The 23701-nt window shown below is 51.6% G+C and overlaps 2 protein-coding genes and 2 non-coding genes across 7 annotated transcripts; 3 read left to right on the top strand and 1 right to left on the bottom strand.

The window, feature by feature from the left end:
• The first annotated feature begins 2039 nt into the window (after positions 1-2039).
• Positions 2040-10901, top strand: SLC29A2 (solute carrier family 29 member 2). Of its 4 annotated transcripts, none has more exons than XM_070783157.1 (13): positions 2040-2796; positions 3060-3141; positions 4646-4806; positions 5051-5190; positions 5561-5695; positions 6292-6389; positions 6605-6689; positions 7486-7622; positions 7888-7993; positions 8095-8180; positions 9039-9121; positions 9431-9520; positions 9777-10901. In XM_070783157.1, exons 1-13 carry the CDS (start codon positions 2768-2770, stop codon positions 9886-9888), a joined length of 1344 nt encoding a protein of 447 aa, XP_070639258.1. In that variant the 5' UTR covers positions 2040-2767; the 3' UTR covers positions 9889-10901. The 4 variants fall into 4 exon arrangements, with proteins under 4 accessions (XP_070639258.1, XP_070639255.1, XP_070639259.1 ...); XM_070783154.1 differs by having other exon boundaries at positions 2444-2796; positions 8922-9121; XM_070783158.1 differs by lacking the exon at positions 9431-9520 and having other exon boundaries at positions 2451-2796.
• Positions 10902-17461: 6560 nt separating this feature from the next.
• LOC139180801 (U6 spliceosomal RNA) lies at positions 17462-17568 on the top strand. Its single transcript, XR_011565053.1, has one exon. It is a non-coding gene; the product is annotated as a U6 spliceosomal RNA (small nuclear RNA).
• Positions 17569-20709: 3141 nt separating this feature from the next.
• Positions 20710-20791, bottom strand: TRNAS-GCU (transfer RNA serine (anticodon GCU)). Its single transcript has one exon. It is a non-coding gene; the product is annotated as a tRNA-Ser (tRNA).
• Positions 20792-21243: 452 nt separating this feature from the next.
• Positions 21244-23522, top strand: B4GAT1 (beta-1,4-glucuronyltransferase 1). Its single transcript, XM_019954970.2, has 2 exons — positions 21244-22420; positions 22653-23522. Exons 1-2 carry the CDS (start codon positions 21365-21367, stop codon positions 22842-22844), a joined length of 1248 nt encoding a protein of 415 aa, XP_019810529.2. The 5' UTR covers positions 21244-21364; the 3' UTR covers positions 22845-23522.
• The last annotated feature ends 179 nt before the right edge of the window (positions 23523-23701 follow it).

Here is a 23701-nt window from a genome sequence, read left to right as displayed (position 1 = left end):
GACTTTCCTGGTGGTACAGTGGGTAAGAATCTGCCTGCACATGCAGTGGACATGGGTTTGATCTCTGGTCCAGGAAGATCCCACGTGCCTCTGGGCAACTAAGCCCATGGCTGGGCCACAGCTACTGAGTCTATGTTCTAGAGCCACAAGTACTGAAGGCTTCGGCTTGTGCTCCATATCAAGAGAAGCCACTGTAACGAGAAGCCCGAGCACCGCAACTGGAGAAAACTCATGCATAGCAACAAAGACCCAGTGTAGCCAAAAATAAATATGTAAATAAAATTAAAAAAAAAAAGAATGACTGAGTTTGACTGCGCGGAGAACTCCTTTAAAATGAAATCCACACTCCTTACTCAGCACTTGGTCATAACTAGACCTGCTGTTGCAGAGGCTCTGTCCCCTCCCGCCTGCCGTGCCTGCCAAAGGGATCTATTTGTATGTCCCTGAACGTGTTGGCATTCTCATGTCCCTGACCTTGGTACGGGCTGTTCTCTTGGAGGAATGCCCTCATCGTCTTAGCTTACTGCCTCATGAGTGCAGAGTTTCTCAAACCTCACTTCCTCATATCTTTCCATGGAAACCTGTGTCTCAGCTGTACCCCCACCTGCAGCCCCAAATGGGGCTTCATTTTCTATAAATTGTCTATAAATGACTCATTTTTCATAAGTAAATTTATGTTAATTTATATTAAGTGTATAAATAAATTCATCTTCAAGGAAAAGTATCTATTATAATAAATAGGAAACCAGCATAAGCAGCCCTAAAAATAAAGTAACTATAAAAACACAGAATGAAAGTTTTAATAAAAATTGTTAATTTCTATTTAGATAAAATTGTCAGCAAAAGCTCTGAGGTCAGTTCTGTGTGTGTGTGTGTGTGTGAGAGAGAGAGAGAGAGAGAGAGAGAGATTACCTAAATAGAGATTAACAAGTGTTAAAACGTTAGCACCACAATTGAGACTTTCCTCTTTGTCATATTCTAAAAGGTTGAAAGCAAACTGAAGACACAGTATACTTTCTCAATCACTGTAATTTAAAGCTGACTCTCTTCTCTAGAAAATCACTTGCATATCACTGCAATCCATTTGTTAACCAAACATTTTTCAAGCGTGTGCTATGTACCAGGCAGCTGCTCTAGATGTTTGCAATAAACGCCATACTAAATAAACACAGTCTTTGCCTCATAGAATGGAGAAAACACACACACGTAACCAGGAAAGGGCCATAAAATGTCATTACTTATGAAAATAATTTGTGACAAAATTTCTCCAGCATCTCAACTGCAGAGAAAACAAACCCTCTTGTAAATTATATGAGTTAGAGAAAATTAATTTCAAAAGTGCAATGGTTTATCATCTTTACAAAGTTTTTCACGGAAAAAGACTGGGAGCTGAATGCATCTCAGTGTTTGCTACGATGTGACGTGGGATCGTTGAAAGTCATATTTATTTATTAGCTGCACCCAGCTGCCTGTGTGTGTGTGTGAGTCGCTCAGTCCTGTACAACTCTTTGAGACCCCATGGACTGTAGCCCACCAGGCTCTGTCCATGGGGATTCTCCAGGAAAGAATACTGCAGTGGGTTGGCATTTCCTTCTTCAAGGCATCTTCCTGACCCAGGGATCGAACCTGTCTCGCTTATGTCTCCTGCATTGACTGGCAAACCTTTTACCATTAGCACCACCTGGGAAGCCGGCACACGGGATCTTAGTTCCCCGACCAGCGATCGAACTCGTTTCCCCTGCAGAGGCCGCGGAGTCTTAACCACTGGACCACCAGTAAAGTCCCTAAAAGTAATTTTTCTTTTTTTAAGTGGCACTCACCATGGGAGAGCACCACGTAAGACTAGGGAGCAGGCCTGGAGGCTCCTCTGGGTCTCCCTTTCCTCCGGAACCACTGCTCCGAAGCTTAGCCACACCGCCACCAGTAAGCCCCTCTGGACGCCCCCGAGGGACTCGACCCTCCGCTGTGCGCCCCAAAGTCCCGGCGATTCCCCAGGCACCCGCTGCAGAAGAAGAGTTCATCTGTCTGTCTTCCAGATCTGCCAGCGGGCTCTGCCAGCTCCGACACCTGGCCCTCCTCTCTGCCTCCCGGGGGGACCCAGCTCAGTGCAGCCCCCCAGGACCGCCGACGACAGACGGTCTCTCCGGCTTCCCCCCGGGCTGGCCGCTCTCGGGTTACCACCACCCAGTGGTCTTGTACGTTAGCGAGTGCTAGCGCCGCCACGGCACCACCTCCGTCTTGCCGGAACCTGGAGAACTTCGCGCCAGGTCAGCTCCACAGCACTTCGTTGGGCAGGGGGCCGGGGCGGGGCGGACACCCCTACTACCTCCCCCAACCCGCCCGCACGGGTCGGGGCCCGGCGCCCGCAGATTCGGGGGAATCTTCCCGGATCACAGCCTCTCGGGTGGCACGGGGAGCGGCGGAGTCCGGGGACCAGGAGGTCAGGCCGTGGGTGGGCTGGAGTCTGGAGTCCCCGGTCCTCCGGGGCCGGGAGGGGTGGGGCTCCCCACTGTCTCCGCCCCGGGGGCGGAGCCGAGGTCCGAGCCTGCGGTACTTGAGACTGGGAGAAACTGGCGTGGGGCTCCCTGCCCGGCTTCCGCCTTCCACTGCCCGGTCTCGGACCGTGGAAGACCCGACCCCGCTTCCCGTGTCCACCACCGGCCAGACCCAGCCTCCCGGGTCCCCGGCGTGGCCCACGGGCCCCGGGGCAGGTGCAGGTGCGGCGCCCGCCTCTTTCTCCCACCCTGGCTCATCCTGCCGGGCGGCCATGGCACGAGGAGACGCCCCGAGGGACAGGCAAGTTGGGAACCATGTAGGGTGCGGCGTATGGGGATCCTGCGGCCGTGGGCAGCGCAGAGCCGCTCCCCTTGGGCTCTCTAAAGCGCAAAGACCAGTTGGAACTACAATTCCCGTCAGCCCCCTGCCTCGGGTGCCTGAGCCTGGGTGATGGGGGTTGTAGTCCGCTCTCCGAGCGGCGTGGGGGAGGGTGCTGGTCTGGGAGGCGGAGGGGCCGCCGGAGCGGCAAGTCCTCCGAGTGACCTTCTGTCTGATCCTCACAGCTACCACCTGGTCGGGATCAGCTTCTTTATCCTCGGGCTGGGCACCCTCCTCCCCTGGAACTTCTTCATCACAGCCATCCCGGTGAGACTCGTGGCTGGAATGATAGATCCAAGGCCACAACCGCCAGCCGTCCCTCCAGCGGCCTTTCCCTGCCACGCTGCCTGTGGGAGTGTCAGTCTCTCAGTCGGCCCGACTCTTTGCGACCGCAATGAACTGGAGCCCCACCGGGCTCCTCTGTCCATGGGATTTCCTAGGGAATCCTCACTGTGTCTCCTTTGTCGGCTGAAACAGAGGGCCGCAGAGAGGAGAGGTCCCTCTCTCATGGCTAGGATCCACAAGCTTTCAGGAATGCCCAGATCCTAGCCCAAGGCCACCAGGTCAGGAGATCCTGTGGAGCCAGCAAGGAGCTACCCACCCACCTCCCCTTTGTCATTATTCCTGGGCTGGTAACTCCAAAAGTGGTTATCCAAGCCTTTGATTTTCTTTGAAATATCATGAATTACATTCATTCATCCAATGCACACCTAGAGTTCCTGGCATTGGGGTTACAGGAGGAACCATAGCTGAGGAAGATTGCATCCTCACCAAGCTTACATTATTTCAAGGGAAGGCAGGAATCCGGGGCTTGTGTTCTCTTTGGTACGGAGTTATTCTTGTATATTAAAAGCAACAACTTTCCAGATGCCTCTTCAGTGCCTAGCTCTGTGCTGGGCCCTGGAGACCCAAAGATGAACCAGCCCCTGGTCTTGAAAGCAAGATAGGTGCCAAGGAAATGTTGGTGATGTAACATGGCGTGTGCCATCCCAGGCTTGGAGCAGAGTCCAGTGGGTCCCCAGAGGAGACAGCCACTCCTTCTGATTAATAATCAGGTGATCTGTAACTTGGGAGAAGGGTAGGTAAAGTATTTGTATTGGGAAGGTGAGTGGTCAGAGAGGGGAGGGAATTTCAAACAGAGCCAGCAGCCTGGTGAAGGCAATGAGAGGCAGAGGTGCCAACCTGTACAAAGGGCCAGAGCTTGGGGTGCATGGAGCTCTAGCAGGATGGAAAAGAAATGGGCCACAAAACGGAAACTGGTTCTGAAAGGCCCCAAATGTTGTTCCATAACCTTAGGGCTTTGCCCTGCAGGCCACAAGGAGCCATGGGTGGGGAGAGGGGCAGTTGAGCAGAGCTGTGGCAGGATGTGTGTTCCAGAGAGAAAGCAGTTGGTCAGCATCTGATCCAGAGCCTGGCTTACAGTCAGAGCTCCATAAATACCCAGGAATCTAGAAACTGCTGCCGGAGTGGGGGTGGGGGCCGCGACCGAGGCACCGGAGAGGAGGGGTGATCCAGAGATGGAGCACGGCCCAAGCTGGGGGTTCTTAGGGCTTGGGCTCGGTCCCAGACTTCAGTTCGATTCCGTGCCCGTTCATCGAGCTCCGACTACGTGCCAGGTACTGGGGACAGCGCAAGGAGAGAGAGACAGTCCCGCAGAAGTTAACGGAGCGATCCCGGGCGTGGGAGGAGGCAGAGGAAGAAGGCTGGGGGGTTCCCGAGGCTAGGTAGGTTGTGGGGTAACCCTGCACCCTACCCCCTGGCCTCCTGGCAGTACTTCCAGGGGCGGCTGGCGGGGGCCAACAGCACCGCCGAGACCCTGGGCACCAACCACACGAGCTCCGCAGATACCTTCAACTTCAACAACTGGGTGACGCTGCTGTCGCAGCTGCCGCTGCTGCTCTTCACACTCCTCAACTCCTTCCTGTACCAATGGTGAGAGCCCCGCCCCCCGGGCTCAGTCTCAGGCCCGCCCCCTGGGTCCCGCCCCCTTTGCTGAGGCAGCTCCATCTGGGCCCCGGGCGGTGGGCGGAGGGAAGCCCTCCCATCCTCCCTCCCCTCCCTCTGCGTCTCTCACCAGTCCCCACTGTCCAGTGCTGGGATGAAACTCTTCGCCCTCCTCCCCTCGCCTGGCCTGAGTCCAGCGATGCCCACTCTGCCCTCTCCCCCTTCCAAACAGCATCCCTGAGACGGTGCGGATTCTGGGCAGCCTGCTGATCATCCTGTTCCTCTTTACCCTGACGGCGGTGTTGGTCAAGGTGGACATGAGCCCCGGGCTCTTCTTCTCCATCACCATGGCCTCCGTCTGGTTCATCAACTGTGAGCACCTCCCCTCCCCACCTCCCTACCCTGCCCGACCAGGGCTTCAGCTGAGCCTCTTGTAACTGAAAGGGCCCAGGGTATCGAAGGGAAGACAGAAGAAACATCACCCATATCCCTGATGAGAAACCAAGGCCCAGAGGAGAGGAAAAGTCACTCATCCCAGGCCCTGCAGTGACCTGAGAGCAGGTCTTCTGGCCCCCAGCCCCTCACACCCAGGGCTGTACCACGGAAGAGGAATGCATGTGGGGTGTTACACCAGAGTGTCCAACCTAGTCCAGAGTCCCCTGTACACCCAGCCACACCCCCTCCAGGGGGCCCTCAGGGCCTGCCTAGTTGAGCAGCGGCCCCCAATCCTGTCCTTCCACAGCTTTCGGTGCAGTTCTGCAAGGCAGCCTCTTCGGACAACTGGGCACCATGCCTTCCAAGTATAGCACCATCTTCCTCAGTGGCCAGGGCTTGGCTGGGATTTTCGCTGCCCTTGCCATGCTCATATCCATGGCCAGTAAGTAGATTTGGGTGGCAGTCTGGGATTCTGGGGAGCAGAGTGTATGCTAAGGGTGAGATGTTTTGGGCTGTGGTGGATACAGAGGTGATGAGGTGATGGGGGAGCTGGGGATTGGGTATGGGGCTCTTGAGTCCTACCATGAGAGAATGATGGGTGAGGACTGGGTTAATTTGGGGCCCAGGGCAGGATTCCTGAGGCCAGCACTGGCCTGTGGCAGTAGGTTGAGGGAAGGGGAGACAGGTGTGGGATTCAGATAGACTTGGGTCTGAACTCCGGTTCCACTGTTCTCTAGCCAGGGGCATTGGATAAGGTACTTACCTGTGTTTGCTTCCCAACCTGAATGATTCTTACAGCTCCATACTCAGATTGTAAGAAGCAGGCATTTATAATGAGCACATAGTAAGCGCTCAACAAAAATGACCGAGTGAGGGATGCGAAGGGCCGGGCCAGGGCCCCTGCACAAGGGTCCTCAGTGTCAGTGGGAGGAATGGGAGAGGCCAGGAGGTGAATCTGAGATGTGTGTAGTGCGAAGGAGGACAAGCTCCCTGAGGGAGCTGGTGGACCTCCCTTCTGCAGCTGAAGTCTCTGCACAGGTGGCGTGGATGCCCAGACGTCTGCCCTGGGGTACTTCATCACGCCCTGCGTGGGCACCGTCATGTCCATCGTGTGCTACCTGAGCCTGCCCCACCTGGTGAGCCTGGTATTGGGCTCGAGGCCCACTTCGGAGCATCACAGATACCGCCCTGAGTCTGAGGCCTTGAGAGAAGCCAAAGGAGGCAGAGGGGCCCAGTCCTGATCCCCAAAGGAGTCAGCCACTGGGGGACCCCAGCCTCTAAGTCAGCAGGGTGGGGAGGGATCCAGGCACCTCAGCCCAAGCCAGGCAGGGACAACGCTTTCCTTCTGCAGAAGTTTGCCCGCTACTATCTGGCCAAGAAACCATCGAAGGCGCATGGTCAGGAGCTGGAGACCAAAGCTGAGCTTCTCCAGTCTGGTGAGCCCGGGACCCTGCCGGGGAGGTGGAAGAGCCAGGGGAGGCTGGAGCCCTCTCCACAGGGAAGCATTTTGCCTCTGTCCCCAACTAGAGCCCTCATCTCTAGGAGCCTCAAGTGAGCAGAGGCAGACGATCTTGAAGGGAAGTCAGTGGGACTAAAGTTATCCCTTCAGTTGCCCTTTGGGCCTCAGTTTCCTCCTCCATAAAACGGGGAGGCAGCAGAGCTTCAGGCCTGCAGGTCCTAGATCCAGGTGTGTCTGAGTTTAAATCCTAGCTTCATAACATCCAAGCTGTGTGATCTCAGTCAAGTCACATAACCCCTCTGAGCCTCAGGGGATTTTTTTGTTTTTGTTTTTTATAAAGCAATGGTAGTGGAATAATCCATCTAAGGTGCTTAACTGTGCCTGGTACGTGTATGTACTTAATAAACAGTGAAAGTGAAAGTGTTGGTTGCTCAGTCATGTCTGACTCTTTGCAAGCCCCTGGTGGACTGTAGCCCACCAGGCTCCTCTGTCCATGGATTCTCCAGGCAAGAATACTGGAATGAGTGGCCATTAGGGAAGATCCAGGGGATCTTCCGGACCCAGGGATTGAATCTGGGTCTCCTGCATTGTAGGCAGTTCTTTACCAACTGAGCCACCAGGGAAGCCCAATAAATAGTAGGTTGGCGTATTTCCATTAATTCTCTTGGCCTGCACCTGGACTGGTGGAGGGTCACTCATTTTAACTGCTTGGAATCTCCCCTCCTCCGGCCTGGTTGTCACAGGCATGACCCTGCCCTCTCCTCTTGCCCCAGATGAGAAGAATGGGATTCCCAACAGCCCGCAGAGGGCAGCCCTGACTCTGGATCTTGACCTTGAGAAGGAGACAGAGGTGGAACCAGAGGAACCCCAGAAGCCAGAAAAACCTTCAGTTTTCATTGTCCTCCGGAAGGTTTGGCTTGGATACAACCCCCAACCCTCATCCCTGGGGAAGAGAGAGCTGCTCTCTCAGCCTACCCCAGAGACTCTTAGAATGGACTAAGACCTTAGTACTCAGCTTGTCCACCCCGAGGTGACAGGGTCATGGTGGGTCAGGGACACACTGGGCCAGGCCCCAGTGTCCCGCTCCCGGGGCCAAGGCTTGGGTGGAGGAGTTGGGGCCGCATGTTGGGCTCCGAGTCTGGCTGCCCCCTCACACCCCTTCCTCTGGCTTCCAGATCTGGCTGACGGCGCTGTGCCTGGTGTTGGTCTTCACAGTCACCCTGTCCGTCTTCCCGGCCATCACAGCCATGGTGACCAGCTCCACCGGTCCTGGGAAGTGGAGTGAGTAGTGGGAAGCGGCAGAGGACAGGGCAATGTGAAAGGAGGGGAGAGAGGGGAGTGAGCAGCCTGGACCGGGATGAGCCCCCTCTGTCCCCCACCAGGTCAGTTCTTCAACCCCATCTGCTGCTTCCTCCTCTTCAACGTCATGGACTGTCTGGGACGGAGCCTAACCTCTTACTTCCTGTGGGTGAGCACGTCTACTGGGGTGATCAGCCGTTTGGAGAAGCAGTCAGGGATCAGAGAGTGTGAAAGGGCGCGGAAGAGTGACTTCCCAACACTGACTGGCCCTGGTCTGGGTTTGGTAACAGAACAGCCAGTTAGCACAGAGCACCAGCCCCTGGAGGCATGCAAGCCAGGGCTTGGACTGAATTCTCTGAAAGCAGAAGCCATGTCCAGTTGACCTCTGTCTCCAGCATCCAGCTGAGGGCCCAGCCCCTGGTGCGTGGAGAGTGTTTACACAGAGGTTCCCGCACCATGTGAGAGGTCAGGCAGGATTCCTAGTATTTGGATTGTTTTTCACCATGATGCTGCTTCTTTCAATGAAACCTTCCAAGGACACACAACAGATATAGTAAATCAAAGAGGAGGTGCTCTGATCGGGTCTGGATCCCCAGTTTCCAATCCCATCTGCCCCAAAGGGTTCTTTGGAACCCCCAGGGGTGCTCAGCGCAACCAACTTTGAAAACCAGAGACGTTCTTCTAGTTCTGCACAGACTGGTGCTCAGAGAGGCAGAGGCTGGGCGCTTATGGGCGGGATGGCCTTGGCCCTGCCCCTCGCTCTCCAGAGGGGCCCGTGCTGGGTCCTCCCAGGCTCACACGGGGTAGGTCAGGGGAAGTGATAGCTGACTCTCTGAGCTGAGTGGAGGGGCTGGCCCGGAGCAGAGGCGCTGCTCCTGGGGAACGCCCTCACCCCCGCCTTCCGCCGCAGCCCGACGAAGACAGCCGGCTGCTGCCCCTGCTGGTCTGCCTGCGCGTCCTGTTCGTGCCGCTCTTCATGTTGTGCCACGTGCCCGAGAGGTCCCGACTGCCCATTCTCTTCCCCCAGGATGCCTACTTCATCACTTTCATGCTGCTGTTCGCTGTCTCAAATGGTTACCTGGTGTCCCTCACCATGTGCCTGGCGCCCAGGTCTGGGGGATGGGAAGGCGAGGGGAGGGCTTGGGAGTGGGGAGGTGGGCTCACTCTTGGAGAGGGACAGCTAGCTGCCAGGAGTTTGGCTTCCGGCCAGCCCGGCCCGAGCTGTTTCTCCAGGCCTCACTGGTGCCCCGCCGTCAGGCCAGGAGCTGAGGAGCGGGGGACTCGGCTGGGAGGTTCCTACCTAGTAAGGCAGCCCAGGCCGATTCTGGGGCCTCCACTCTGGGCCTCAGTTTCCCCCTCTGTGAGCAAGCAGGTTGCACTGTCATTCCTTAGGGCCCAGCTACTCTCCCACATTCTCAGTTGCAGGGGACCCAAGGTTGAGGTCACAAGCAGAGTTCCTGGGCTGCTCACCCTGGGGACAAGGGAGCGTAGAGGGGACAGGAAGACCAGGTAGGGGACATTTTGCCAAGAAGGAAGGCAGGGGCATCTGGATCCCAGGGGCGGGAGAGACGTCTGTGTCCAGTGGCCCCATTTTACAGATCAGGAAACTGGAGTCCAGAGGGAAGGGCCTCATTATAGTGGCCCAGAAGTTGGGCCAGCCCAGACCAGAAATCATCCGTCCCGTTGTTAGAGGGGCATAGGACATGGGGCTGGGTCCAGGGTGGGCCCCACATTTTTCTCAGAGCTCCTCTCCTGTCTGTTCCAGGCAGGTGCTGCCACAGGAGAGGGAGGTGACCGGCACCCTCATGACCTTCTTCCTGGCGCTGGGGCTCTCTTGTGGCGCCTCCCTTTCCTTCCTCTTCAAGGCGCTGCTCTGAAGCACTCTGTCGAGGGCTCTCCCAGCGTCTCTCTTCAGAGCTGAGGCCCAGCGCTGGGGGAATGACGGGCCAGGCTCAAGCCTCCACCGGGCCGGGTGGGTGGGGGCCCTGTGGCCTGAGGGTTCCAGCAAGAGGTGGGCACAGCTCTCCTTCCAGGGCTAGCGGCCACCTGGAGTGCTGCTAGGAAGAATTCACCACCTGCCATTCCAGCCCTTACCCAGGAGTGGAGCTGACGCACTATCTGGATGCACATAAAACCTCATTGAAAGGGTGGTCATCAGGGAAAAGAGGGCCGAGGACCATGGCCCATCCTCACCGTCAGGACTGCGTTCGTTAATCACGACAAACCCACTGGCGAGTCGCCGGAACTCAGAGGCCACAGGTGGAGTCTTGTCAACCGTGCAGCTGGTGTGGACGCGGCCTCAGAGCCGTGTTGGGGTGGGGGTCAGTCCAGGGCAGGACCTCCTCTTCTCTCCAGGCCTCAGCAACCCCTCGGTCGGGTCTCTCGGACTTCAGAACAGAGGAATCCAGGGAGTTTGAGGGGACGGGGGAGAAGGAGTTAGGGATCTGAGGGATTTCAAAGGACCCTCTGGGCCTCAAACAGTGTCTAGGTCGCCAGCGCACACTGTGTCCGCTCCCGGAGCCTAGCTGGGCCCGGTCCTGGAACTGCAGTTAGCCTGCAGGCATGAGCTGCATTTTACAGTTTGCAAAACTCTTCTGACCTTGCCCTTTTGCTGAAGCCACGTTGAGGCCCTTGGAGGGAGGCTGGCAGGGACTGTGCTCCTCTCTGTACAGGTGAGGAAACCCAGTCCTGGGGGAATGACCAGTTCTTGGCAGAGCCAGAACCCAGTCCCCACCTCCCTGTAGGTGCTGTTCTTCCTGCCCTCTGCCTGCTTCCCTTTTCCTCAAGGGGTTCAAGGGGAGAATCCTGAACACTTACTCCACCTTTTTTTGCTTGTTTTTCCCTCAGACCCTGTTCCTGGGTCTAATAACAACCATCTTCATTTGTACAATGATCTCACTGAATCTTTATTTCCAAAGCGCTTTCAGTTCTGTTGACTTTGATGAGCTGGGTGAAGTGGGGATGATTGTACCCATTCGACAGATGGAATGACTGAGGCCCTGAGAAGGGAAGGGATTTGTGGGCATCCCTGGGCTGGGCCTTCCTGGCCACATGATTGCCAAGGGGTACCGGCTTGCAAGGAGCCCTGTATTCCAAGACAGACTGCCTGGTTGCATGGATAACTATGACTCTCTCCCCGCACCAGCGTCCTCTGCCTCCCCAGGCTTCCCCTTCTCAGAAATGGAGCCTCAGAGATACAGTCAGCCAGTTCTGCAGAGGGATGGAGGAAAGGCCTGCTTTGCCACACATCTGTGCTACCCTGCCCAGGGCAGGGAAGAGCAGGGTGTTTGAGATTACCAGCACGGACCTTTCTGCCCATTTGCCTTTCTGCCTCCCATGGCCACTCAATGATCAGGTATTACAGACCAGGTGATAAGTCAGCACCAGGCCCTGCTCAGAAGCCACGGGCTGTTTTGCAACCAAAGAGGAAAGTGAAGCAAGATATGGTCTTGGGGACTTCCCCAGTGGTCCAGTGGTTAAGAGTCCACCTTGAATACAGGGGACGCTGGTTTGAATCCTGGTTGGGGAGCTAAGATCCCACACGCCCAGAGGCAACTAAACTCATGCTACAACTAGAGAGCCTGAGCGTCGAAGTGAAAGATCTGGCATGCCTCAATGAAGATCCAGAGCAGCCACACACACACACACAAAAGATACAATCTTGGGAACTGAAATAAAGACACAAGGCCAACTCCAAGTGAGGATTCATTCCTTCCACCATTAGTCACTGTGCCAGGTTCTGGGTGGTCTGACAACCCTGAAACAAAGGAGCTATGACCCTGCTCCCAAGGCCATGGGAAATAGAATATAACTTGTAATAGGGCTTGTGAGGACCCTACAGAATGTGTAATATGAGATGCTAGAGGAGGGGGCCATTGATCTGACTGGAAAGTTTAGGCAGGCATCCCTGAGAAAGTGTCCTCTGAACTGGGCATTGAGGGATGAATATGAGTTTGCTGGGCTGAGGTGGGGGAGGGGCAACCCAGGCAGACGTACCAGAAAATGCAAGGCTTGGATGGATATGGAATGTTCAGGGAACAGTGGGCCTTCTGGCAGCAGGGCAGGGGGTGTGGGGAGTCCTAGGGTGTGAGAGAGGGGGAGGGGAGAGGATAAGGCTGGGGCAGTGGGCTGCAGGCAAATGCGGAAGGGCCTTAGGGGTGAGGCCTAACCAGGGAATTCGAGGGAGGAGGAGACATAAAGGAGAAGAGGCGGCTCCCTTTACAGAGCCATTCAACCTGGTGATTTCAGTGCATGTGCCCGGACCCAGCGTCCTGGGTTCGAAGTCAGGCTCTTTCCCGGCAGTGGGAACAGGGATTCCTGAAGACTGGAGTCCTGGAGAAAGCGCTGGAGTACAGGTTGACATTTACTAAATGGTAGCTGTGGTCCTGGGAATATTTTGTACAGACCACTAAGCCTAACTGTACCCTTTGGCTGGGACTGGTGGGAGCAGGACCCCAATACTTCCTAGGTCCCCTTCTCTTCTTCACCTTCAGAGACTATTGTCTGTTGTACTCAAAAGCTCCCTAGACCTGCCAACCCCAGCCATCCCAGGGAACCCAATGGTGCTGGGCCATGGCCATCTGGTGCAAGCCCAGGTGGGGCTGAGCAGTGGAAGATCGGCCCAGAAAGAGAACACCCACCCGTCAGATGCCCTTACGATGTCACAACCTGCAATTCCTTCTTCCGGTCCTCCTTCCCGGGTATGCTCAGCCCAACTTTCTCATCAGATCAGGATGCAGCTGGGTTTAATGTTAGAGACAAATACTTGAAAAATTTTAAAAAATAAAATAAAAGGGGACTTTTCTGGTGGCCCAGTGGCTAAGACTCTGCGCCCCCAATGCAGGGAATCTGGGTTTGATCCCTGGTCAGGGAACTAGATCCCACATACTGCAACTAAAGAGCCTCTGTGCCACAACCAAGACCCAGGGTAGTCAAATAAATAATAAAACCTACTTTTAAAAAAAGAAACAAAAACTTGGACTGAGGGGCTACACTTGCTGGTCCCTCTGCGATGCCCAGCACTACCCCCCTACCCAGCCACTGCCACCTCCCCAGCCTGACACAGCTCTGCCAACAGGCCCGGTTTCCCTCAGAAGCAGCCAGCGTCCGCGAACAAACAGTTGGAGAGGGCTCTAAGTGGCGGGCACTGAGACAGGCTCGTGGAGGGATGCAAACATTGGAAGGCCAGTCTTTATCCTCAAGCTGCTTGCCTTTTCATGAGATGGACACTTCCTGGTTTTGTAAATGGATTTGGCTTTCCAGTTAAAAGTCAGAGATTGGGCTTTTAATGGTTGAGAAAAGCATTGGCCGGTGGTTGAGAATCAGCCTGCCATTGAAGGGGACACAGGTTAGATCCCTGGCCTAGGAAGATTCCACTTGCCGTGGGGCAACTAAGCCCGTGGGCCACAACTACTGAAGCCCGAGCACCCAGAGTCCGTGCTCTGCAACAAGAGAAGCCACTAAAATGGGAAGCCTGAGTAAACTAGAGAAAAGCCCACACAGCAACAAGGACCCAGCACAGCCAAAAATAAATCAGTTTTATTAAAAAGGAGTCAGAGATTGTCAGAACCGATTTTTTAATGATTCAACTACATGCTGTCTGCCACTTTGGAGTCAAAAACACAAATAGACTGAAAGTGAAAGGATGGACAAAAGGTATTTTGTGCAAACGTAAGCAAACGACAGTTGAGGTGGATATACTAATATCAGAAAAACAAAAAGACTAATTCAAAAATCATTCAGGAGACAAAGAAAGATGTTATATATTTATAAAAGAGTAAGCCATCAAGAAGATATAATAATTATCAGTTCAGTTCAGTCACTCAGTTGTCCCCAGCTCTTTGCGACCCCACGAATTGCAGCACGCCAGGCTTCCCTGTCCATCACCAACTCCCGGAGTTCACTCAGACTCAACATCCATCAAGTCGGTGATGCCATCCAGCCATCTCATCCTCCGTCGTCCCCTTTTCCTCCTGCCCCCAATCCCTCCCAGCATCAGAGTCTTTTCCAATGAGTCAACTACTCTTCGCATGAGGTGGCCAAAGTATTGGAGTTTCAGCTTCAGCATCAGTCCTTCCAACGAACACCCAGGACTGATGTCCTTTAGGATGGACTGGTTGGATCTCCTTGCAGTCCAAGGGACTCTCAAGAGTCTTCTCCAACACCACAGTTCAAAAGCATCAATTCTTCGGCGCTCAGCTTTCTTCACAGTCCAACTCTCACATCCATACATGACCACTGGAAAAGCCATAGCCTTGACTAGACGGACCTCTGTTGGCAAAGTAATGTCTCTGCTTTTGAATATGCTATCTAGGTTGGTCATAACTTTCCTTCCAAGGAGTAAGCGTCTTTTAATTTCATGGCTGCAGTCACCATCTGCAGTGATTTTGGAGCCCAGAGAAATAAAGTCTGACGCTGTTTCCACTGTTTCCCCATCTATTTCCCATGAAGTGATGGGACCAGATGCCATGATCTTCGTTTTCTGAATGTTGAGCTTTAAGCCAACTTTTTCACTCTCCTCTTTCACTTTCATCAAGAGGCTTTTAGTTCCTCTTCACTTTCTGCCATAAGTGTGGTGTCATCTGCATATCTGAGGTTATTGATATTTCTCCCGGCAATCTTGATTCTAGCTTGTGCTTCTTCCAGCCCAGCGTTTCTCATGATGTACTCTGCATATAAGTTAAATAAGCAGGGGGACAATATACAGCCTTGACGTACTCCTTTTCCTATTTGGAACCAGTCTGTTGTTCCATGTCCAGTTCTAACTGTTGCTTCCTGACCTGCATATGTTTCTCAGGAGGCAGGTCAGGTGGTCTGGTATTCCCATCTCTTTTAGAATTTTCCACAGTTTATTGTGATCCACACAGTCAAAGGCTTTGGCATAGTCAATAAAGCAGAAATAGATGTTTTTCTGGAACTCTCTTGCTTTTTTGATGATCCAGCAGATGTTGGCAATTTGATCTCTCGTTCCTCTGCCTTTTCTAAAACCAGCTTAAACATCTGGAAGTTCATGGTTCATGTACTGCTGAAGCCTGGCTTGCAGAATTTTGAGCATTACTTTACTAGCGTGTGAGTACTACCTAAAAACAAAGTCCTAAAAAATAAGGAGCAAAAATTGACAAAATTGAAGGAGAAATAGACATGTATACAATAATAGAACCTTCAAGATTCCGCTTTCAGTAAAGGATAGAACAACTAGAGAGAAGATCAACAAGGAAACAGAGGACTTGAACACATATGAACCAAATGGGCCAAAGAGACCTATACACACAACACTCGACCTGAAAACAGCAGAATATACCTTCTTCCCAAGTGTACATGGAACGCTCCCCAGGAGAGATCATATATTAGGCTACAAAACAAAGCTGCAATAACTTTCAAAAGAGTAAAATCACACAAAGCATCTTTTCCATTCACAGTGGAATGAAAATAGAAACCAACAATAGGAAAACTGGAAACTTCACAAATAATTGGAAATTAAACAACATTCCCCTAAACAACTAATCGGTTACAAAAGAAATCAAAAGATAAGTTAGAAAATGCTTTGAGACAAATGGAAATGGAAACAACACACTAAATTTTATGGGATGCAGCAAGAGCCATGCTGAGAGGAAACTTATAGGTGTCAATGCCTGACATTAAAAGGAGGAAGGAGCTCAGGCAAATTTAACCCAGAGCGAACAGAAGGAAGGAGATGCTAAAGATTAGAGAGGAGATGAACAAAATGGAGGGTAGAAAAACAACAGAGAAAAATCAATGAAACCAAATGTTGGTTCTTTGAAACAATCAAGAAAATTGACACACTTTTGAGTTGTTTAAGAAAAAAAGAGATTTTTAAATTACTAAAATCAGAAATGAAAGGGGTCATTACTATCGGTTGTACAAAAATAAAAAGCATTATAGGAGAATACTATGAACACTTGTATGCCAACAAATGAGAAACCTAGATGAAATGGACAAATTCCTAGAAACATACAAACTACCAAAAGTAACTCAGGAAGAAATAGAAAATCTGGATGTATCTATATCAAGGGATGAGACTGAATCAGTAATCAAAAACCTCTCAGGAAATTCCAGGACCAGTGGACTTCACACGCAAATTCTACCACTCATTTAAAGAATTAATACCAAAGCTCAAAATCTTCCAAAAAATACAAGAGAATACTTCTTAACTCTTTGTATGTGACCAGCATTACCCTGATGCCAAAGCTAAATAAAGATATCACAAGAAAAGAAAACTACAAACCAAAATCCCTTATAAATATAGGTGCAAAATTCCTCACGAAACACTAGTAGACTGAACCCAGCAACACAGTAAAAGAATTATACACCATGACCAAGTGGGACTTATTCTAGAATGATGGTGGTTCACTGGAATCAACCTAACATTGGACCTGGAATGTTAGGTCCATGAATCAAGGTAAATTGGAAGTAGTCAAACAGGCGATGGCAAGAGTGAACATTGACATTTTAGGAATCAGTGAGCTAAAATGGACTGGAACGGGCGAATTTAATTCAGATGACCATTATATCTACTACTGTGGGCAAGAATCCCTTAGAAGAAATGGAGTAGGTGACTCATAGTCAACAAGAGTCCAAAACGCAGTACTTGGGTGCAATCTCAAAAATGACAGAATGATCTCTGTTCGTTTCCAAGGCAAACTATTCAATATCACAGTAATCCAAGTCTATGTCCTGACCAGTAATGCTGAAGAAGCTGAACTTGAACGGCTCTATGAAGACCTACAAGACCTTTTAGAACTAACACCCAAAATAGATGTCCTTTTCATTCTAGGGGACTGGAATGCAAAAGTAGGAAGTCAAGAGATACTTGGAGTAACAGGCAAATTTGGCCTTGGAGGACAGAATGAAGCAGGGCAAAGGCTAATAGAGTTCTGCCAAGAGAACGCACTGGTCATAGCAAACACCCTCTTCCAAAAACACAGGAGAAGATTCTACACGTGGACATCACCAGATGGTTAATACCAAAATCAGATTGATTGCCTTCTTTGCAGCCAAAGATGGAGAAGCTCTATATACAGGCAACAAAAACCAAGACCGGGAGCTGACTGTGGCTCAGATCATGAACTCCTTATTGCAAAATTCAAACTTAAATTGAAAAAAGTAGAGAAAACGACTAGACCATTCAGGCATGACCTAAATCAAATCCCTTATGATTATACAGTTGAAGTAACAAATAGATTCAAGGGATTAGATCTGATAGAGTGCCTGAAGAACTATGGACGGAGGTTCATGACAGTGTACAGGAGGCAGTGATCAAGACGATCTCCAAGAAAAAGAAATGGAAAAAGGCAAAATGGTTGTCTAAGGAGGCCTTACAAATAGCTGAGAAAAGAAAAGAAGCTAAAGGCAAAGAAGAAAAGAAAAGATATACCCATCCAAATGCAGAGTTCCAAGGAATAGCAAGGAGAGATAAGAAAGCCTTCCTCAGTGCTTGCTTTGGCAACACATATACTAAAATCGGAACAATACAGAGCAGATTAGCATGACCCTTGAGCGAGGATGACACGCAAATTTGTGAAATGTTCCATAGTTTTATTCATGTTGATGCATGGCAAAACCCACCACATATTGGAAAGTAATTAGCCTCCAATTAAAATAAATTAATTTAAAAAAAAAGAAAAAAGAACGCCTTCCCTCAGTGATCAGTGCAAAGAAACAGAGGAAAACAATAGAATGGGAAAGACTAGAGATCTCTTCAAGAAAATTAGAGATACCAAGGGAACCTTTCATGCAAAGGTGGGCACAATAAAGGGCAGAAACCACATGGATCTAACAGAAACAGAAGATATTAAGAAGAGGTGGCAAGAATACACAGAACTATATAAAAAGATCTTAATGACCCAGATAACCACAATGGTGTGATCACTGGCCTACAGCCAGACATCCTGGAATGCGAAGTCAAGAGGGCCTCAGGAAGCATCACTATGAACACAGCTAGTAGAGGTGATGGAATTCAAGCTGAGCTATTTCACATCCTAAAAGATGATGCTATTAATGCGCTGGCATTGATTGATATTGAGTATTCAATATGCCAGCAAATTTGGAAAACTCAGCAGGGACCACAGGACTGGAAAAGGTCAGTTTTCATTCCAATCCCAAAAAAAGGCAATACCAAAGAATGTTCAAACTACCACACAATTGCTCTCATCTCACATACTAGCAAAGTGATGCTCAAAATTCTCCAAGCCAGGCTTCACAGTACGTGAACCAAGAACTTCCAGATGTTCACCTGGATTGAGAAAAGGCGGAGGAACTAGAGATCAAATTGCCAACATGTACTGGATCGTCGAAAAAGCAAGAGTTCCAGAAAAACATCTACTTCTGCTTTATTGACTATGCCAAAGCCTTTGACTGTATGGATCACAACAAACTGTGGAAAATTCTTCAAGAGATGGCAATACCAGACCACCTTACCTGCCTCCAGAGAAATCTGTATGGAGGTCAAGAAGCCACAGTTAGAACTGGACATGGAACAACATACTGGTTCCAAATCAGGAAAGGACTACGTTAAGGCTGTATATTGTCCCCCTGCTTATTTAACTTATATGCAGAGTACATCAAGGGGAATGCTAAACTGGATGAAGCACGAGCTGGAATCAAGATTGCTGGAAGAAATATCAATAACCTCAGATACGCAGATGACACCACACTTACGGCAGAAAGGGAGGAGGAACTGAAGAGCCTATTGATGAAAGTGAAAGAGGAGAGTGAAAAAGCTCGCTTAAAGCTCAACATTCAAAAAACTAAGATCATGGCATCTGGTCCCATCACTTCATGGCAAATAGATGGGGAAACAATGGAAACAGTGACAGACTTTATTTTCTTGGGCTCCAAAATCACAACAGATGATGACTGCAGCCATCTTTGGAAGAAAAGTTATGACCAACCTAGACAGCATATTAAAAAGCGCTAATGAAAGATAGAAATACTCAACAAACAAGGCATCAATAAGAACGTTCTCGATCTGAAAAAGCGTTTACGGAAAGTCCACAACTAATGCCATGCTTAACTGTGAAAGAGTGAAGTCTCCCTGAGATAAGGAAAAAGACAAGGATGCCTGCTTTTCACTATTTCATCTATTCAACTTTGTACAAAAGTTCTAGCCAGAGCAACTGGGCAAGAAAGAGAAATAACAGGCATCCAAATTGAGAAGGAAGAAGTAAACCTATCCGCAATCACAAATGATATACACACACACAGAAAATCCTAAATACACACACACACACACACACACACACACTATTAAATAAAGAACTGCAGCAAAGGTGCAGGGCTCAAGGACAATACACAAAATTCAGTTTACTTCTATACATACAATTTTTTTATTTTCCTTACTTTAAAAAATTTGTAATTGGCGGACAATTCATTTACAATATTATGTTGGTTTCTGCCATGCATCAACATGAATCAGCCACAGGTATACATATGTTCCCTCCCTCTGTGCTTCCCTTCCACCTCCCACCCCACCCCACCCCCATCCCTCTAGGTTGTCACAGAGTACCTGATTTGAGCTCCCTGCATCATACAGCAAATTTCCACTAGCCATCCACTTTACATATGGTAATTTATACGTTTCCATGCTGCTCTCTCAATGTGTCCCACGCTTTCCTTCCCACACTGCATCAAGTCTGTTCTCTATGTCTGGGTCTTCACTGTGTGTGTTTCTGTGGTCAGTTGCTCACCTCTGACTCTTTCGACCCTTTGGACTGTAGCCCATCAGGCTCCTCTGCCATGGGATTTTCCAGACAAGAATACTGGAGTGGGTTTCCATTTCATTCTCCAGGGTATACATACAATTTGGACATAAAATTTGATGCCTAGGTTTGTTTGGTTTATTTTATCTCCCCACCCCCACCCCCCATCAAGCAATTCTCTGACACCAGCTAAGTGTCCTACAAACGCAACTCAATTCTGACACTACCTACCAGGAGACAGCTTCAGATTCCATAAGCTGGGGCCGCAAAATAAAGGTCTCCTACTCCTGATCACTTCCTAACTCAACAACCTTGGTTCCCTACTGCCTGTGGAGCAGCAGGCAGACACCTTAAACCGACATTCCAGGCCCTCCCTGGGAGGACCGAAAGCTCCTTCCGAAGATTCACGGAGCTGGAACACGTTACCTATAGAAGTAATTGCCTTCTGCACGGCCTCTCCTCCCTTTATAGAGTCCATGGGTCAATCATTCCGGAAACACTTATTAAGCGGCTTCTGTGTACACTGGTGTTAAATGTGCGTGGTTGTGTATGTGAGGGAGGGCAGCAGGTGTGTGGATACATGCAAGGTCTCTGCCCAGAGAGAAGTGCTAGAGGAAGGGGAATCCGTGCGCTGAATAATTTAATAATTTAAATAATCTAACATCGCCTCCACTGCCACCAGTTCTACTTCTTTAGACAGAGCAGCTCCTCCAGGGGGGTCGTCTCTAGTTCTTGGACCCCAATTTGCATTGATCAGAATGCTGGCCCTTGGCGCTCTTTCTATGGAGAAGGAAAAGTACAGCTCCGACTTCCTCCCACTAGCTCCGCACACTCTAGGTACGAACCTGCCGGAGCGGCACGTTGAACAAACACAGAAAGGAGACCTGAATTGTGTCCCATCCCCAGTTCAGTTCTCTTCAAGCCACTGCCCCAGACACCAGGGTGTGAAAATTAAGAACCACCTCCAGCGTAAAACACGAACGACGAGGATGGGATTCGAACCCACGCGTGCAAAGCACAATGGATTAGCAGTCCATCGCCTTAACCACTCGGCCACCTCGTCCCACGTAGGGCACCGTCTTCCACATGCACTTATCTCTCATCCAGGAGTCTTCCGGGACCCCTGCAGCCGTTTCTCAATACAGACCTGATAAAACTTAGAGGGAGAAGCGGCGGACAGAAAAGGGCTTTTGTGCTCCCTTCCGCCTGGCACAGCCAGGAACCGCGCCATCCTTCACCATTCTGCAGTCAAGTTCGGTCACAGTTTCCGCTCCCTGATTCTGGGGCGAGAGAACCAAGGTCTCAGGACGCACTTAGTCCGGGAGGTCGCGCACTGACCCAGAGGACGGGGTGCGGGTCCCCCGGAACACAGCAGGCGCGGTGGCGGGCCGTTTCCAGCGTTTGCAAAGCGCGCGGCGCGGACCGAGGCTGCAGTAACTCCTCCCGGGGAGCAGGGGGCGAGCTGGCTCGCCGGAGGCCAGCGCGGGCGGCCGGGTGGGCGGGGCTGCGCGAGGGGCTCGGTTCGCCTCGGCTCGCTTCGGCCGCGCTCGGCAGGCTGCGGTAAATCCGGGTTTGCAGAGGCTAGTGGAGGCTGCGGCCCGGTGGTCCCTGCTGCGCGCCCCGAACCCCGAGAGCCATGCAGATGTCCTACGCCATCCGATGTGCCTTCTACCAGCTGCTGCTGGCCGCGCTCATGCTGGTGGCTATGCTGCAGCTGCTCTACCTGTCGCTGCTGTCCGGGCTGCATGGGCAAGAAGAGCAAGACCAATATTTCGAGTTCTTTCCCCCATCCCCGCGGTCGGTGGACCAAGTCAAGGCGCAGCTCCGCACCGCGCTGGCCTCCGGAGGCGTCCTGGACGCCAGCGGCGACTACCGCGTCTACAGGGGCCTACTGAAGACCACCATGGACCCCAACGATGTGATCCTGGCCACTCACGCCAGTGTGGACAACCTGCTGCACCTGTCGGGCCTGTTGGAGCGCTGGGAGGGCCCTCTGTCGGTGTCGGTGTTCGCCGCCACCAAGGAGGAGGCGCAGCTGGCCACGGTGCTGACCTACGCGCTGAGCAGCCACTGCCCCGATATGCGTGCCAGGGTCGCCATGCACCTTGTGTGCCCCTCACGCTACGAGGCCGCCGTTCCCGACCCCCGGGAGCCAGGGGAGTTTGCCCTGTTGCGTTCCTGCCAGGAGGTCTTTGACAAGCTGGCTAGGGTGGCCCAGCCCGGGGTCAATTACGCGCTGGGCACCAACGTCTCCTACCCCAATAACCTGCTGAGGAATCTGGCTCGTGAGGGGGCCAACTATGCCCTGGTAATCGACGTGGACATGGTGCCCAGCGAGGGGCTGTGGAGAAGCCTGCGGGAAATGCTGGATCAGAGCAAGCAGTGGGCGGGCACAGCGCTGGTGGTGCCTGCCTTTGAGATCCGTCGAGCTCGCCGCATGCCCATGAACAAAAACGAGCTGCTGCAGCTCTACCAGGTGGGCGAGGTGCGGCCCTTCTATTATGGGCTCTGCACCCCCTGCCAGGCGCCCACCAACTACTCCCGCTGGGTCAACCTGCCAGAAGAGACCTTGCTGAGGCCTGCCTACGTGGTGCCCTGGCAAGACCCCTGGGAGCCATTCTACGTGGCTGGAGGCAAGGTGCCCACCTTCGACGAGCGCTTTCGGCAGTATGGCTTCAATCGTATCAGCCAGGTGCTCTTAAGGGAGAGGGAAGGGGAAATGGGGCAGGAGGGATGGGGGAGTCAGGGAGGTCTGAATAGAAAAGAGGCAATGAGGCAGGGGGGATCATAGTTCAGGAAGTGGTTGAATGGTTGGAAGATCCAGGGTGCCTCCAGAGGACTAGGAATGCTGGAGCGAGCAGGGATGTCAGTCTCTGCTCTAGGAATGTCATCACAACTTTGCTGATCTGTCTCTCCCTCCACAGGCCTGTGAGCTGCACGTGGCAGGATTCGATTTCGAGGTGCTGAATGAAGGTTTCCTGGTTCATAAAGGCTTCAAAGAAGTTTTGAAATTCCATCCCCAAAAGGAGGCTGAAAATCAGCACAATAAGATCCTTTACCGTCAGTTCAAACAGGAGTTGAAGGCCAAGTACCCTGACTCCCCGCGTCACTGCTGAGCCCTTCCCCCGCCTAGTCTGAGAAGTCTCAGACCCCTCCCTCCTTAGGCCGCCCCTCAGGCCTGACTGGGGTAAGAAATGTCACTCCACTTTACAGTGGTGGCTGTGGTGTTTGAACACTGGACTTGAATATGGGGTGCTGGGGTCAAGTCCTAGCTTAACCACTAACTAGTTGTGTGGCCTTGAGCAAATCCCGTTCTCTCCCTGAGCTTCAGTTACCCCGTCTGTAAAAGGGAGGTGAGAAATACCTACCTCACAGAACTGTTGGGAGGCTCAGAGGAGATGCTGTATGTGAAAACACTCTGTAAGCTTCGTACAAATGTGAAGTATTATTAATATTATTACAGTATTATTATTGTTGTTATTATTGTTATTATTATTAACAATCTTGGGTGGTGGGCAGTAGGAGAGCAAAAAAGTATGAATGGGGCAGAGCTGAGAAGTCAGTACTTAACAAAAGGGGCGTTTTGGAAAGAAAGCAGATGAAGGCGTTGAATTTAGTTCTTCGGTTTTCGGCAGCTTACTGGTAGTCTAGGCCTCCGTCCCGGGGACTCTGGAGAAGGGAAAGGTCTTGTAGGTTCTGTGTGTTAATAGTCTGAGATCTGTACCCTTGAATAGGCTGAGCTGGGTAATTTGCCTACCGATTACAATGTGTAAATAAATAAGTGTTGACACCTATAGTTGGCTTCATTACTCTCCTGAACTGGGCGGGGATGGGAGAACAGGTCGCAGGTTCTCCCCTTTTCAAGCCGGGGGAGTTGGCTCTGGAGCGAGGAGCGCGGGCTTCGTGGCAAACAGCGCACAAGGGCCTTTCCTGCCTGTTGAAAGCCTGTGCAAATTTCGATCGGTTGCTATGG

This window comes from Bos indicus, chromosome 29, assembly GCF_029378745.1.
Source record: "Bos indicus isolate NIAB-ARS_2022 breed Sahiwal x Tharparkar chromosome 29, NIAB-ARS_B.indTharparkar_mat_pri_1.0, whole genome shotgun sequence".
In the NCBI taxonomy this organism is placed as follows: domain Eukaryota; kingdom Metazoa; phylum Chordata; class Mammalia; order Artiodactyla; family Bovidae; genus Bos; species Bos indicus.
The sequence above is the reverse complement of the archived record's forward strand: the minus strand, read 5'-3'. Positions and strand labels throughout refer to the sequence as shown.

Coding starts and splice junctions, on each gene's coding strand:
- SLC29A2 (XM_070783154.1), top strand. CDS start 2,768: ATGGCACGAGGAGACGCCCCGAGGGACAG. Junction 6,390..6,604: donor ACCTGAGCCTGCCCCACCTG/GTGAGCCTGGTA, acceptor TTCCTTCTGCAG/AAGTTTGCCCGCTACTATCT. Junction 9,521..9,776: donor AGAGGGGACAGGAAGACCAG/GTAGGGGACATT, acceptor TGTCTGTTCCAG/GCAGGTGCTGCCACAGGAGA.
- B4GAT1 (XM_019954970.2), top strand. CDS start 21,365: ATGCAGATGTCCTACGCCATCCGATGTGCCTTCTACCAGCTGCTGCTG. Junction 22,421..22,652: donor GCTTCAATCGTATCAGCCAG/GTGCTCTTAAGG, acceptor CTCCCTCCACAG/GCCTGTGAGCTGCACGTGGC.